This window comes from Telmatherina bonti (assembly GCF_933228915.1).
Source record: "Telmatherina bonti genome assembly, chromosome: 7".
In the NCBI taxonomy this organism is placed as follows: Eukaryota; Metazoa; Chordata; class Actinopteri; order Atheriniformes; family Telmatherinidae; genus Telmatherina; species Telmatherina bonti.
In genome coordinates this window covers 19,646,149-19,662,433 of record NC_136625.1, presented here as the reverse complement: position 1 = coordinate 19,662,433, position 16,285 = coordinate 19,646,149, and the positions used below count along the sequence as shown (strand labels likewise).

Genomic DNA, 16,285 nt, shown 5'->3' with positions numbered 1-16,285 from the left:
GACAGAAGATGAAGTCAAGATTCCAGAAAAATTATGATGCATCACAAAATTTTAGCACCATTTGCTTTGACTGTGGCATAATTCAGTGAGGGACAGTGCCTGCCCAATCTGTGCTCAAGCGAGTGCTTTAAGCAAGGCGTATGCATTAATATTCTCTCTTTTTTATATGCTTTACACATAATAGTATTAATTCACTCGTGTTATTGTTACTGTAGAGTTGCCTGTCAAATTTGTGAGGAAACTCAGGGATAAGATAGCGATGTATAAGCATCGTGGACATCTTGAATGCCAAGTGTCACGCGCCAGTGCAAAGGTCAAGTGGTTCAAAAACAAGATGGAGCTCAAACCAGGCAAAAAGTACGAGATCAAAAGTGAAGATGTGTACCGAAAGCTCACCATCAACGATGTGGACTCTGGTGATGAAGACACATACACCTGTGATGCTACCGATGACAAGACATCCTGTAAACTACTTGTAGAAGGTAACACAGTGGAAATTGACAAAGATCATTTGAAAACTCAGTGTAGTAGAAAAAAGATGATCTATTCTCTCAAAACAAGCCATCAGAATCATAGTCAATGAGGTATAGGTCTGTCTAAATTCTGTATGTGAAATAATGCACTAATGAGATACATTGGATTTTACATTTTGTAACAGACCTGACTTACTAAAATAATTAACAAGAAGCTAATTACTTTTCTTCCCAGCACATAGGTGACAGAATTAATTGCCATTGGAGGTGAATTAACCTTTGCAAGTATCTGGTTTATTAGACTTCAGCAGAGTTTGTTGGGAATGTTTACGGTTCATTACAGATAACAGTAACCAGTAAGTATACTACAGCTGTAGAAAGCCTAAAGAAGTCATCCAAGCAGGGGACTATAAATACATGCAGTGAATGGGAATCTTATTATTCCCACTTTAATCAGTTGAATAATGTTTGTGTTTAACTTTTTTTTTTTGGGCTCAGATTGTGTAATTTTAAGCAAATTTACCAACACAGGGATGTAATTACTTTTTCAGAATATACAGCATTACAAAACGAGAGCTTGATTTCGTTTTTGACAGAATTCTCAGTATCTTTAAATACCCTTAACAATCGGATATCAAACATACCAACAGTATGCAGTTGTATGGATATATGGAAATCTTATAAGGAAATCATATGTTTTTTATTTATTTTTTAAAATTTAGGTTTATTAAGTTTTTTTTATTAATTTATTTATATTTATATTTATAAATTATATTTATATTTATATATTTATATTATATATATATAAATATATATATAATATATATATATATATATATATATATATATATATATATATATATTATATATATATATATATATATATATATATATATATATATATATATATATAATATATATATTTATATATATATAAATATATATATAAATATATATATTTATATATATAAATTTATATTTATAAATTAATTATTATAAATATAAATTAAATATATTTATAAATAAATATAAATAAATTATTTATATTTATATTTATAAATTAATTTATTTATTAATAATTAAATATTAATTTAATATTAAATTTAATATTATTAAATTTATTAATAAATTTAATAAATTAAATTTATTAAATTTAATTTATTAAATTTATTTAATAATTAATTTATTAATAAATTAATAAATTAATTATTTATTAATTTATTAATTAACCTTATTATTAAATAAGGTTTATTAAGTTTATTAATAAACCTTAATTATTATTAAGGTTTATTAATAGCTTTCAATAGATATTTTGATATATTATTAATTGTAGAACAAGTGGGCTGATTGATTGATTGCTTTTCTTTGACAAGGTTATGTTTCCAACTAATATTTAAAATATACAGAAGTTTTTGAACCAATTTGAAGTTTGGTTTGTGTTTTTCAAAATTGTTAGCCATCGATATGACCGCTAGAATTTTTTTAATTAAATTTTATCACTGACTTCTAACAAGTTATTCTGTTTTCATGGTCCCAACAGAGCAGTCAATCAGCATTGTGCGGGAACTTTGTTCAGTAGAGGTGACAGAGCCCTTTGCAGCTGTTTTTGAAGTTGAAACCAGTATGGAATTGGTGAAACCTCCTGTATGGACTTTGAATGGAGTTGCAGTGCAGGAGGGGGCTGATGTTGAGTTGGAGAAAGAAGGCACAATGCATCGTCTCACTTTCAAAAAAACTAAAGCATCAATGACAGGAGCTGTACAGTTTACTGCTGGAAAAAGCAAATCCTTAGCTCAGCTGACAGTCAAAGGTAAACATTTTTAAACATTGAATGATTACACAGCATTTGGATATAATAATATTTCTTCTTCTTGGATATATATAATGTTTCTTCTTTACTGTCATATAAACAACATTGTCCTGTAAATGAGCACTGAAGTATCTACCTAATCATTTGCTGTTCTGCGTATTTAGAGCGTCCTCTTGAGATTGCAGAACCCATCAAAGATGTGAAGGCAAAGGAGAAAAGCTCGGCTATACTCACCTGCAAATTCTCAGCCCCACCCAAGGAAGTCAGTTGGTTCAAAGGTGAGGCGCCTCTGGCAGCATCAGCAAAGTACAACATGAAGCAAGATGCGACAAGGGCCCAACTGACCATTCACCGCTTGACTGAAGATGACAGTGGACAGTATCGCTGTCAGTCAGGACCTGCAGAAACCAAGGGCACCCTGACTGTTGAAGGTAAAGAGAACTAAACAATAACCCTGTAACTCTTTAAAAAAACAAAAAGAAAGCAAATAAGAAAAAAAAAAACATCAGATCAAGTATATGTATTCCACTACTGTTTTGTTCCCCCTGCTCCTTAGTGCGGGAAATTAAGATCACCAAGCACCTGTGTGACACAGAGGTTGATGAAGACAGTGATGCAGTGTTCATGTGTGATATTAACTATGATGATGAAGAGGTGCAGTGGCTTTTGAATGACAAGGTACTCTGCACCAATGAAGTCAACACCATCTCACATGAGGGGAAAACACACAAGCTCACACTGAAGAACTTAGCACCTCAGGATGGGGGGACCATCACCGTACAAGTCCGCAAAGTAAAAGAGTCTGTTACACTAAAGGTCAAAGGTGAGCCTTGCTATTCACTAAGTTTAGAGCACACTCTTAATTTGACATCTCAGAAATTATTTTGTTATCAAAAACCTTCACATAGTTACCAGTTTACACAAATGCTGTCAGCTTGACTTCAATTATTTGTCCTTATTAATGAGAATAAAATATATCCCTCCTTTCCACCCTTACCTTTTTCAAATGCCCTGCAGAGAAATGTGCTGTGTTCCTCAAGTCGCTGGATGATGTCATTGGAGAAGAGAAGGGCATGATAACGCTAGCATGCGAGGCATCCAAGCCAAGAGTTTCCCCAGTCTGGAGAAAAGAAAGCAAAGTCTTAAAAGCTGGACCAAAATATGAGCTCCTTCACACAGGCAAGTCTTTGGGACTGATCATCAAAGATGTCACCAAAGAAGATGCGGGAGAGTACAGTTGTGACCTCGGCACCGAGGTTTCTAAATCAAAGGTCACTGTTAGAGGTGGGCGTCTTTACAGTTTCATGCATTTATTATTGCTCTGATAAAAAAAAGTAAATAACTGACCGAATGCTTTCTCTTCTAGAAATTGGTATTGGCATTACAAAGTGGCTGAAATCTGCTGAGGTGAATGAGGGAGACTCATGTAGCTTTGAGTGCATTCTGTCTCGTGAGAGCACAGACGAGTGCTCGTGGACCATCAACGGCCAAACTGTTACAAATGGAGGTCGCTTTAAGATCTCCAGCCAAGGACGCAAATATACACTGACTATTAAAGATGTCACCCCTGCGGATTCTGGTGAAGTCGTGTTCAGCATTAAAGACCTGAGCTCCAAAACAACATTAACAGTTGAAGGTAAGCTAAATATTCAGTTTTAAGAAGCTCCGACACCAAAGATAAATGTCTTAAAATAAAACATGCTGTCATCCCTTGTGACAGGAAAAGCTTCATCGGTATCAAAAGGACTTCAGAATGTATCTGCTGTTCAAGGTGAAGATGCTGTTTTTACCTGTGAGGTGACACAGGCTACTTCTACTGTAAAATGGGCCAAGGATGGCAAAGTAATCAAAACAAGTCAGAAGTATGAGATCAGCCAAAAAGAGAAAGTGATGAAGCTAACCATCTGTAAGGTTTCAGCTAAAGACTCTGGAGAGTATAGTTGTGAAGTTGTTGGAGGTGCAACTACAAAAGCTAAGCTGGAAATAAAAGGTAACAATGTCAACTAAATAATTTTGTCAGTCTTAAAAACACTGAATTGTTGACTGCATGGAACAGCATAAAACAACGACAGCACGCAACTAATCTTCAGTATGTGAACAAGTACTGTACAAAGATGCTTCATAAAGCTTAGTGATATTCTTGTGAGATATAGAATGACTTTTGGGAGGATGTCAAAGACTTGCAAAATATTTGTGTTTTTTTTTTGTTTGTTTTTTTTAACAGACCCAATCCATAAATTCACTAAAGTGCTTGAGGACAGCCAAGCAGATGAGAAGAGCTGTGTGACCTTGCAGTGTGAGACAGCACAGACACCATCCACCGTGATATGGCTTAAAGGCCATACAGAACTGAAGGCTGGAGGCCGATATGCGATGTCACAGAAGGAGGGGGTCCTAACTCTCACCATCAAAGAGCTGGAGGAGACAGATACCGATATCTACACATGCGATGTGGGCACTGCCAAGAGCATGGCAAAGGTGACCGTCAATGGTAAGGATTTGCTGAAAGCATCTGTAACAGAAACTCACTTCCATCTTTCCTCTCGATAACACTGGAGTACATTTTCATGTGAGTTACAATAGCTGTTTTGCAATCTGGTAGTTGAACAAAATCACATGTTAGTGGAACACTCAGAACCCTGCATATCAGCCATCTGAAATTGAGTATATTGTTTACGTGATCTCTTCATTCCACTTTTTATGCATGTTGCTTGGAGTTTGTAGCCTATGCTGGATGTTTTAAAAATCCATGCTACTTTTTACATTGTTTTATGCCATACTTATAATATAGTGTTGGCTGGTTGAATGTTTTGCTTCAAATCCCAGTCTGTGGTTGTGGAAAAGCAATGGATGTGTATACGTTAATTTCTTTTTTGCTTTATTGCGTTCATTTCAATGCCTTATGTGTAAGGTCATATTAATTACACACCAGCTGCCCTCCTTTTTGGCTGTGAAAAGGTTGTTCCCTGTCTGAACATTAAAAGCTTGTTTTGTAGAATCTTAGGCACTATTTGTAATGTTTTGTTTGCATTGTTTGTGATAAGAAAGATATTCTTTTTTTGTTTGTTTGTTCAGTGCCTTGTCTTTTATTTTTGTCTCGGGATATATGTGCATAAGGAGTTGTTAGTACAGCAACTAACTGTACATGTGCAGGTTTTAATGTTTGTTTGTGATCTGCTACCGTATGCATTGTCTTGCTATTCGTTTTTTTAATTTATTTCATAAGGCAATGGAGATTATCTGTTGTAAGGAATTCTTCAGCAGGAGGAACATTTTGTTGTTTTATTTCTTATGCCTTGATCATGATAAGTCAAAACCCTTTGATGACTTATTACCTGATTTTTAAAAGTAATAAAAACTTGCTCATGCAGCATTACCACCAACCTTCAAACAGAAGCTGGAGAGCCAGGAGGCTGAAGAAGGAGCCAACATTGTCCTGAGCTGTGAGCTTTCTAAAGCTGGAGTCCCAGTGGAGTGGAAGAAGGGAACACTGGTCCTGAAGTCTGGAGAGAAGTATCAGATGAAGCAGAAGGCCTCCGTCAATGAGCTTGTTATCAACAAGGTTGTGCCAGAAGACAGTGGAGACTACAGCTGTGTGTGTGGAGACCAGAAGACCTCAGCTAGCCTGAATGTTAAGGGTAGGAGGAGGAAGATTTTCAGTCAGTTGTGTCTCTGTTTCTTTTGCCACTTAATGTACTTTGTTTTAAAGACTACATGTCATTGTCACTGGCACCGTCTCAGTGTTTATTTCTCTGCATGCAGTTTTCTTTTCTATTTTTTTTTAAAATGCCAATGCAAGCTTTTTGTTATTAACTAACAAAAAAATGTTCAGCCCGACCAGTGACCTTCAAACAGAAGCTGGAGAGCCAGGAGGCTGAAGAAGGAGCCAACATTGTCCTGAGCTGTGAGCTTTCTAAAGCTGGAGTCCCAGTGGAGTGGAAGAAGGGAACACTGGTCCTGAAGTCTGGAGAGAAGTATCAGATGAAGCAGAAGGCCTCCGTCAATGAGCTTGTTATCAACAAGGTTGTGCCAGAAGACAGTGGAGACTACAGCTGTGTGTGTGGAGACCAGAAGACCTCAGCTAGCCTGAATGTTAAGGGTAGGAGGAGGAAGATTTTCAGTCAGTTGTGTGTCTGTTTCTTTTGCCACTTAATGTACTTTGTTTTAAAGACTACATGTCATTGTCACTGGCACCGTCTCAGTGTTTATTTCTCTGCATGCAGTTTTCTTTTCTATTTTTTTTTAAAATGCCAATGCAAGCTTTTTGTTATTAACTAACAAAAAAATGTTCAGCCCGACCAGTGACCTTCAAACAGAAGCTGGAGAGCCAGGAGGCTGAAGAAGGAGCCAACATTGTCCTGAGCTGTGAGCTTTCTAAAGCTGGAGTCCCAGTGGAGTGGAAGAAGGGAACACTGGTCCTGAAGCCTGGAGAGAAGTATCAGATGAAGCAGAAGGCCTCCGTCAATGAGCTTGTTATCAACAAGGTTGTGCCAGAAGACAGTGGAGACTACAGCTGTGTGTGTGGAGACCAGAAAACCTCAGCTAGCCTCAAGATTAAGGGTAGGAAAATGTACTCTACAAAACTGGTTTGACTTAACTTTTCTGTTTTTATTTGTTAATTTATTTGTTTTATTTATCTAGACCAAGGCTGTATATTTATATATTTTGTCACATTGTTGTTCGTCTACATGTCATCACGATGTCCGAAATGTCAGTGTCTTTCTTTTTTATTGTACATTATGATTATTTGTGTATACTCTGTCCTGGCCCGGTTGTTGGTTTACTAACTGACTAATAAATGCTCAGCCCAACCAGTAACTTTCCAAAAGAAGCTGGAGAGCCAGGAGGCTGAAGAAGGAGCCAACATTGTCCTGAGGTGTGAGCTTTCTAAAGCTGGAGTCCCAGTGGAGTGGAAGAAGGGAACACTGGTCCTGAAGCCTGGAGAGAAGTACCAGATGAAGCAGAAGGCCTCCGTCAATGAGCTTGTTATCAACAAGGTTGTGCCAGAAGACAGTGGAGACTACAGCTGTGTGTGTGGAGACCAGAAGACCTCAGCTAGCCTGAATGTTAAGGGTAGGAGGAGGAAGATTTTCAGTCAGTTGTGTGTCTGTTTCTTTTGCCACTTAATGTACTTTGTTTTAAAGACTACATGTCATTGTCACTGGCACCGTCTCAGTGTTTATTTATCTGCATGCAGTTTTTCTCTTCTATTTTTTTTTTAAATGCCAATGCAAGCTTTTTGTTATTAACTAACAAAAAAATGTTCAGCCCGACCAGTGACCTTCAAACAGAAGCTGGAGAGCCAGGAGGCTGAAGAAGGAGCCAACATTGTCCTGAGCTGTGAGCTTTCTAAAGCTGGAGTCCCAGTGGAGTGGAAGAAGGGAACACTGGTCCTGAAGTCTGGAGAGAAGTATCAGATGAAGCAGAAGGCCTCCGTCAATGAGCTTGTTATCAACAAGGTTGTGTCAGAAGACAGTGGAGACTACAGCTGTGTGTGTGGAGACCAGAAAACCTCAGCTAGCCTCAAGATTAAGGGTAGGAAAAATGTACTCTACAAAACTGGTTTGACTTAACTTTTCTGTTTTTATTTGTTAATTTATTTGTTTTATTTATCTAGACCAAGGCTGTATATTTATATATTTTGTCACATTGTTGTTCGTCTACATGTCATCACGATGTCCGAAATGTCAGTGTCTTTCTTTTTTATTGTACATTATGATTATTTGTGTATACTCTGTCCTGGCCCGGTTGTTGGTTTACTAACTGACTAATAAATGCTCAGCCCAACCAGTAACTTTCCAAAAGAAGCTGGAGAGCCAGGAGGCTGAAGAAGGAGCCAACATTGTCCTGAGGTGTGAGCTTTCTAAAGCTGGAGTCCCAGTGGAGTGGAAGAAGGGAACACTGGTCCTGAAGTCTGGAGAGAAGTACCAGATGAAGCAGAAGGCCTCCGTCAATGAGCTTGTTATCAACAAGGTTGTGCCAGAAGACAGTGGAGACTACAGCTGTGTGTGTGGAGACCAGAAGACCTCAGCTAGCCTGAATGTTAAGGGTAGGAGGAGGAAGATTTTCAGTCAGTTGTGTCTCTGTTTCTTTTGCCACTTAATGTACTTTGTTTTAAAGACTACATGTCATTGTCACTGGCACCGTCTCAGTGTTTATTTATCTGCATGCAGTTTTTCTCTTCTATTTTTTTTTTAAATGCCAATGCAAGCTTTTTGTTATTAACTAACAAAAAAATGTTCAGCCCGACCAGTGACATTCAAACAGAAGCTGGAGAGCCAGGAGGCTGAAGAAGGAGCCAACATTGTCCTGAGCTGTGAGCTTTCTAAAGCTGGAGTCCCAGTGGAGTGGAAGAAGGGAACACTGGTCCTGAAGCCTGGAGAGAAGTACCAGATGAAGCAGAAGGCCTCCGTCAATGAGCTTGTTATCAACAAGGTTGTGTCAGAAGACAGTGGAGACTACAGCTGTGTGTGTGGAGACCAGAAAACCTCAGCTAGCCTCAAGATTAAGGGTAGGAAAATGTACTCTACAAAACTGGTTTGACTTAACTTTTCTGTTTTTATTTGTTAATTTATTTGTTTTATTTATCTAGACCAAGGCTGTATATTTATATATTTTGTCACATTGTTGTTCGTCTACATGTCATCACGATGTCCGAAATGTCAGTGTCTTTCTTTTTTATTGTACATTATGATTATTTGTGTATACTCTGTCCTGGCCCGGTTGTTGGTTTACTAACTGACTAATAAATGCTCAGCCCAACCAGTAACTTTCCAAAAGAAGCTGGAGAGCCAGGAGGCTGAAGAAGGAGCCAACATTGTCCTGAGCTGTGAGCTTTCTAAAGCTGGAGTCCCAGTGGAGTGGAAGAAGGGAACACTGGTCCTGAAGCCTGGAGAGAAGTACCAGATGAAGCAGAAGGCCTCCGTCAATGAGCTTGTTATCAACAAGGTTGTGCCAGAAGACAGTGGAGACTACAGCTGTGTGTGTGGAGACCAGAAGACCTCAGCTAGCCTGAATGTTAAGGGTAGGAGGAGGAAGATTTTCAGTCAGTTGTGTCTCTGTTTCTTTTGCCACTTAATGTACTTTGTTTTAAAGACTACATGTCATTGTCACTGGCACCGTCTCAGTGTTTATTTATCTGCATGCAGTTTTCTTTTCTATTTTTTTTTTTAAATGCCAATGCAAGCTTTTTGTTATTAACTAACAAAAAAATGTTCAGCCCGACCAGTGACATTCAAACAGAAGCTGGAGAGCCAGGAGGCTGAAGAAGGAGCCAACATTGTCCTGAGCTGTGAGCTTTCTAAAGCTGGAGTCCCAGTGGAGTGGAAGAAGGGAACACTGGTCCTGAAGTCTGGAGAGAAGTATCAGATGAAGCAGAAGGCCTCCGTCAATGAGCTTGTTATCAACAAGGTTGTGCCAGAAGACAGTGGAGACTACAGCTGTGTGTGTGGAGACCAGAAAACCTCAGCTAGCCTCAAGATTAAGGGTAGGAAAAATGTACTCTACAAAACTGGTTTGACTTAACTTTTCTGTTTTTATTTGTTAATTTATTTGTTTTATTTATCTAGACCAAGGCTGTATATTTATATATTTTGTCACATTGTTGTTCGTCTACATGTCATCACGATGTCCGAAATGTCAGTGTCTTTCTTTTTTATTGTACATTATGATTATTTGTGTATACTCTGTCCTGGCCCGGTTGTTGGTTTACTAACTGACTAATAAATGCTCAGCCCAACCAGTAACTTTCCAAAAGAAGCTGGAGAGCCAGGAGGCTGAAGAAGGAGCCAACATTGTCCTGAGGTGTGAGCTTTCTAAAGCTGGAGTCCCAGTGGAGTGGAAGAAGGGAACACTGGTCCTGAAGCCTGGAGAGAAGTATCAGATGAAGCAGAAGGCCTCCGTCAATGAGCTTGTTATCAACAAGGTTGTGCCAGAAGACAGTGGAGACTACAGCTGTGTGTGTGGAGACCAGAAGACCTCAGCTAGCCTGAATGTTAAGGGTAGGAAAATCACATTATGTTAACATTAAGTTAGGATACTTGTTTTTATAAAATAATATAAGTTAAGCCTGTCTTCACAAGATGTAAAGTATTAATATCTTTTACATTTTCATTTTTTCTTTTATCTATCAATCTATCGATCTATCAATCTGTCTATCTATCTATCTATCTATCTATCTATCTATCTATCTATCTATCTATCTATCTGTCTGTCTGTCTGTCTGTCTGTCTTTCTGTCTGTCTATCTGTCCATGTGCCTGTCCGTCTGGTCACACACTCATCTGTCTGTTCGTACATCTGTCTGTCACATGTGTTGGCATGGCATTGCCTACTGCTTGATAAATAAATGCTCAGCCCAACCAGTAACTTTCCAAAAGAAGCTGGAGAGCCAGGAGGCTGAAGAAGGAGCCAACATTGTCCTGAGCTGTGAGCTTTCTAAAGCTGGAGTCCCAGTGGAGTGGAAGAAGGGAACACTGGTCCTGAAGTCTGGAGAGAAGTATCAGATGAAGCAGAAGGCCTCCGTCAATGAGCTTGTTATCAACAAGGTTGTGCCAGAAGACAGTGGAGACTACAGCTGTGTGTGTGGAGACCAGAAGACCTCAGCTAGCCTCAAGATTAAGGGTACGAGGGTTTGTGATATAAATCCTGGCAGTATGTTAAGATATTTTTCTATGTTTAATTTCAGATTGTAATGTGGGGATTTGTCTCACATTTGTAAAGTTGTATTTCTCGTTATGACCAAGAAAATGTATTGTTTACATTTACTCATAATAATTTGAAAAAATTATGTTTAATTGGTTAAAAGAATGTTTTGAATATTTTAAACTCTAACATCCACTGTTAGTATGTAAGAGCAAATGCATTTGCAATGAAAGGTTTTGTTTTGTTTCTTATGTTGGCTTATGACCTGTTATTGATTTTAATGTGTAAGAAATTTCATGAGATGCTTCTTTTACTTTGTGGCAGATCAATTGGAAAAAAGTCTTTGCTTGGATTTTTTTTTCTGCAGCAAACCCTGTTTTGTGATATATGTTTGTCTTTTAGTTTTTAAAAGCTTTATTTAAGATTTAGTTTCACATTTTGGACTTTTTGTTTCAAACTATTTGAAATAATTTCTTCTGTCAGTTTAGCAGTCTTGCGTGTTGCTGCTTATATCTGTGTTCTGTTTGTGCAGCTGATGTAGTTGGTCACAGGTATTTGTATTTATATCCTTTAACTTCTAATTTGTACAGTATTTTATCAGACAGGCAAATTAATCTCCATTTATCTCGTGCTCAAGTATTTATGTGTGTTTTTATGTGTGTATACTTCCCTGAAAGTGCTTTTTCTGTCTTTTGGTAGGTGATATTTACTTTCAAGTTGATAAGAAGTCAAAAAAAAAAACAAACACATATTTTACAAGAAACTGAATTTACATTTTCTCCCAGCTTTGAAGCTGTTATCTGCTCCTTTGGCTGCTGAACCGGAATCCAAGAAGGAGACCAAAGAAAAAATTGAAGGTATGATAATGAGATTGTTATGTGAAGTTCCAGGTTTATCGTCTAAATTCATTTTGTTGAGAGCATTTTTGTTGTCATGTTTTGTCTTCACTTAAATTGTGTCTGCACTTTCTTGTCTTTACAGTTCATAAGAGATTTTTACTCAAATTCAGTTTTTTTCTTGAAATTTCAAGTGCTTCATTTTTGCCCTGAATCTAATGCTCCCTCTGTCTCCCAGCATATGCAGTGGTCACAGAGAGGAAATCGGCCAGTTTGTAGGCGTTTACAACTACTTATATGTTTGTAACCCCAGTCCAAAACAGCTACGTAAAATGTTGTGTGCAATGTAAATGAAAACAGAATGCAATGCATTAAAAAACTCAAATGATTTTTTCCAAAAAGCAGAAAAAATATGCTTATGAAAATCAGGCTTCATTCTTTTCTAGAGGTTTAGGGCTGAGTCTTAAAATTGTGGGGTGATTTTAGAATATTTCTCAACGAAAAATTTATAGATTTGTAATACCATCTGCAGTTTCTTATATCATCAAAAGACTGTCAAAATCTGAATACATCTCTTTGGGACATGACCATAAATCCATCCATGCCTGTGATCATCTGGCCACAAATTAGCACCACATTAGAAACAGAAATGATTCTGTCATGGAAATGACTTCACAGGCTCAAAAGTACTTCCAGTAATCATTTTCTGTGAACACAGTTCACTGTGTCATCCACAAATGCAGGTTAAAGTTCTGTCATCCTAATAAGTAGTATATGTCCATGAACCCCTGATTAAGAACCAGTGCAGTCTTCTCTGGATTGAAGCTCATTTAAAATGGACTGAGGCAAGATGGAAAGCTTTTTGCAGTCAGACATGTTGAAACAAAACATTCTTTTGAAAAATGAAATGTTGCTTCCTCTGAGTGAAAGTGGAAAGTGATCAACGTCAGTGCTCAGATGAAAAGCATCTCTGACGGTATGAGAGTGCATCATTTTCAGTGGAACTGTGAATTTGCACACCTGGACAGATATAATCACTGCTGAAAGACATTACAGGTTTAAGGCAACACAACCTCCCATCTAAATTATGTCTATTTTAAGAAAAGCCTTTTTCAGCAAGGACATGTTAAATCTAAAGCAAAATTTTCTACAACTGCAGTGCTTCATAGAAGAGTCCGGGTGCAGAACAGGCCTATTGGCAGACAACATTTTTTCAAATAGCACATCAGTAATTGCAAAATAAGACAAAGAAGACTCAAGAATGCTAAGCAGCTAAAACTATATAGAATGATACAATATTTCCCTCCTAAAGGTCCAGTAGCTGGTCACCTCCATTTCTAGATGTTTCTGGATTCTAGTATAAGAGGCAATGTTACAGACATTCTGGATGACATCAAATTCCCAATAAGCTCGTATTTTTCACAAAATAGAAAATAGTGTATTCCTTTTAGTTCATTGCTTTCTGTTTAATATACATTGCACATGCAGTGTCCAAACTTAACTAAAATTTGGATTGGAGACTGATACTTCTCGTTGGCTGGTGTTAAATACCTATTGTCGTTTCCTTTGAAATTTTGTGAAAACGTGTTTTTGTGTAATAAGGGTAGTCTGAGAGAAAGTAAATATGTAGTCGCATTTGCACTTCAAAATAGTATTTGCATTTCAGTCAAGATGTAACTCTTCTTCCGTAGCTGCTGAAGAGATTCAGAAGAAGCAGGAAGTAAATAAAACTGTTGAAGGTAATTTCTCAATTTGCACTTTTGCTTGTTTTTACATCTACTTAAAAGTTGATTTTGTGTGTGTGTGTGTGCTGGGTAGTGTTTTGTGAAAGAGAAAAGAAACACTACACTGCACACACTCCCAGTGTTGCAAACATGTCATCTTTGGCTAGCAGAAAAACACTGCAGAACTGGAAGGTTTGCAGTGGAATGACATGTCAGCTTGTTTTTTCTATCTAATAGTATGCTGCAAGGGGAATGGCTTAAGTACTACTATTTTTAGTGAAGGATGCTTTCTTCTGAGTTTAGCTTTGTGTTGCTGATTTTGTTTGTTGTCAAAAATTCTGTATGTGTCATTTCCTTTGAATGCTTTTTGCGACTTTGTGCTGCACATGAAATATTGTTGCCATGAGGTACCTCTGTATTGCTGTTGATTGTTTCTTGTTGTGGAATCACCAGTTTGATTTGAGAGAAGAGAAAGAGGATTTATTGTTAGTTATTTAATTAATTTTGAAAAATGTTGATTGCTTTATATCTTTACACGTCATTCTGATTCTTAACTTGTATGGAAAGTAGTGCCTTTATTTTAACACAATGGTGTTATTAGTAAGCAGACTTTTAATAGGTGACCTTAGAGTTTGCATCATTTGTGATGAGAGTGTCCTTAGTTTTGGCCGGCTGCAGTCTGTGGGTCATTGAAGTTATGATTGTAAAATTGTGAGATTAATGTTGTATCTTATCCCAGCTGAGAAGACTGTTGGAACAGCTATCAAACAAGATTCCCAAAGCCAGGGGACCAACGAGCCTGTACAAGGTAGCACTGGACTGATATCATAACACTTCACTGTTGATGCACGCTGTTAGTCTCTGCATAGCCAGTTACAGGTGTTCATGCTCTTTCTTTTTATGAGACATCATAAAATATAAAGTATGTGTTACAGTGTGGGATCTAGCTTGTCAAAATTGTTTTTATTATTTTTTATTGATTATTTTAATATAATTTTTTTTTTCTTAAGTTGAGTAGTTTTTTAAGACAGGGTTTGTTGAACAAATCTGAAAACTATTTACAAGTTGAAGAAAGTTAAAGTTTTACTAGCTGAATACATCATTTCCCAAATGTCAGAATTTTTTATACTAGATTATAGGAGCTTTTTTTTATCATTCAGTTTTGTAAGAATGATTGTAGATACATTACAGTTTTGCAGTAGAAATTATACAGGAGATATTTTGTGTGGCAAGACATGAAGTAGATCAGACCAGTGATCTTTTATTTGGGCCTGATTGTTCTGTGCAATTCTTTTAGAAACTGTTGTGTGTATTACATGGTTCATAGTAAGAATCATGGAGGAATACAACAACACTTTTGAATTATACATAGATGTACTTAACAAAAGTTGTTTTCAACTATATGATATGCGGCTATAGGTGCCATGTTTCTAATGTGCTGGTGTTGATTGTCATTGCTGCTGTTGAAAAAGCCTGTCCAGTGTAGTATTTTAGTATTTTGATTATGCAAAAGGATAGAAGATTTTCCACGACAGTGACACCCCGGAGATTGTCATTGTTTCTGATAGATGTGCCTTGCATGTTGATTTGGCTCGGTACAATTATTAGTCTAAGGTAAAGTTGAAGTTTTAATTTAGTAAAGATAAACTGTTGCGTCATCTTCACCTAAGACTGAACATTTGGTGGAATGTTCAGTCTGAGGTGAAGTTAGAGTTTTAGTTTATCTCCACTGAATTTAAAGCTATGGTTGTACATGTAAAAAAATAATGACAGTAACAGCAGAGAAGTCAGTACCTTTAGTAGAGACCTGCACACCTGAACCAAAGAAGCAGGAATCTATGAAGACAGTGGAAGGTGGACTATGTGCTGGTGGATATGAAAAGAGAATATTGCAGGTTTTGTGTGTGTTGTGCATTATGCAAAAACATTTCATCTAAGACCATTTTCTTTGTCATATTTTGAGGGTGTTAGTCAGGACTCTAAGTTGTTTTGACTAGTGTGAAGTTGCATCTTGGCAGCTAATTCCTCTCTGTTGTTTTCAGTGCCGAAACTGACCTATTATCCCTGCAACTTTTCTGTGTTGTGTTCATAAATGCTGATATTGAAGATCTAATTCAATTAGTTGTGCCTGCAGAAAAAACCCCCACAAAAAACATGTTTGTTCAGTTATCCTGATGGCAGAATGCAAGGTTGTCCCAGGTTTTTCCCCTCATCATTTTCTTTTCTCTTTAACTTGTGCAGCATGCAGTCAGTCGGATATGATGTTGCTTACTTGTTATTTAACTGTGAAGACCAGATCAAATCTGGAAAACTGAATCAGGACAACACGTAAGTGTCTTACTAAAAAATTTCATTCCCGGTTTTTCCAGTGGTGTGTGTTCGAGACTTGGAGAACCAAGTGTCTGAGGAAGGAAGTTGTGTCACTATGCTCTGTGAGCTTTCTAAACCTGGACTCCAAGTACAGTGGAAGAAAGGAACTGAAATTCTGACTTGTGGAGAGAAGTATCAGATGAGACAAAGAGGATCCAGATATGAGCTAGAGATTCTTGATTTGATACCTGGAGACACGGGAACTTATTCATGCTGTTCAGAGGACACACTAAGCTCTGCATCTCTTATAGTAAATGGTAGGATGGCGCCTATTCTCCTCCTATTTTCCTCTTCAGCTGAAACTGTCATCCATTTTCCAACTCATTTCATCTCAGTCGTTTCATCATCTCCTTTTCGTGTTTTCATAGTTAATTAGTTCTTTCTTTCGTTCTTCAGCTCTCCCAGTTATTTTTACAAGAGAGCTGCAAAA

General features: G+C 37.4%; 1 protein-coding gene across 18 annotated transcripts in view; it reads left to right on the top strand.

Annotated features, from left to right (window-relative positions):
• Positions 1 to 16,285, top strand: part of obscnb (obscurin, cytoskeletal calmodulin and titin-interacting RhoGEF b) — a 60,720-nt gene that overhangs the window by 17,729 nt on the left and 26,706 nt on the right. For 12 of the 18 annotated variants that reach the window (XM_079244029.1, XM_079244024.1, XM_079244022.1 and 9 more), the window contains 22 exons: positions 216 to 482; positions 2,014 to 2,283; positions 2,448 to 2,714; positions 2,840 to 3,106; positions 3,301 to 3,567; positions 3,650 to 3,919; positions 4,004 to 4,273; positions 4,508 to 4,774; positions 5,655 to 5,921; positions 6,116 to 6,382; positions 6,577 to 6,843; positions 7,090 to 7,356; positions 7,552 to 7,818; positions 8,066 to 8,332; positions 8,528 to 8,794; positions 9,041 to 9,307; positions 9,503 to 9,769; positions 10,017 to 10,283; positions 10,638 to 10,904; positions 11,711 to 11,782; positions 13,453 to 13,500; positions 14,225 to 14,293. In XM_079244029.1, the coding sequence (XP_079100155.1) occupies positions 216 to 482; positions 2,014 to 2,283; positions 2,448 to 2,714; positions 2,840 to 3,106; positions 3,301 to 3,567; positions 3,650 to 3,919; positions 4,004 to 4,273; positions 4,508 to 4,774; positions 5,655 to 5,921; positions 6,116 to 6,382; positions 6,577 to 6,843; positions 7,090 to 7,356; positions 7,552 to 7,818; positions 8,066 to 8,332; positions 8,528 to 8,794; positions 9,041 to 9,307; positions 9,503 to 9,769; positions 10,017 to 10,283; positions 10,638 to 10,904; positions 11,711 to 11,782; positions 13,453 to 13,500; positions 14,225 to 14,293 (5,271 nt within the window). The remainder of the gene's footprint in view (positions 1 to 215; positions 483 to 2,013; positions 2,284 to 2,447; positions 2,715 to 2,839; positions 3,107 to 3,300; positions 3,568 to 3,649; positions 3,920 to 4,003; positions 4,274 to 4,507; positions 4,775 to 5,654; positions 5,922 to 6,115; positions 6,383 to 6,576; positions 6,844 to 7,089; positions 7,357 to 7,551; positions 7,819 to 8,065; positions 8,333 to 8,527; positions 8,795 to 9,040; positions 9,308 to 9,502; positions 9,770 to 10,016; positions 10,284 to 10,637; positions 10,905 to 11,710; positions 11,783 to 13,452; positions 13,501 to 14,224; positions 14,294 to 16,285) is intronic. The other 6 variants (XM_079244023.1, XM_079244034.1, XM_079244032.1 and 3 more) reach the window with 5 other exon arrangements.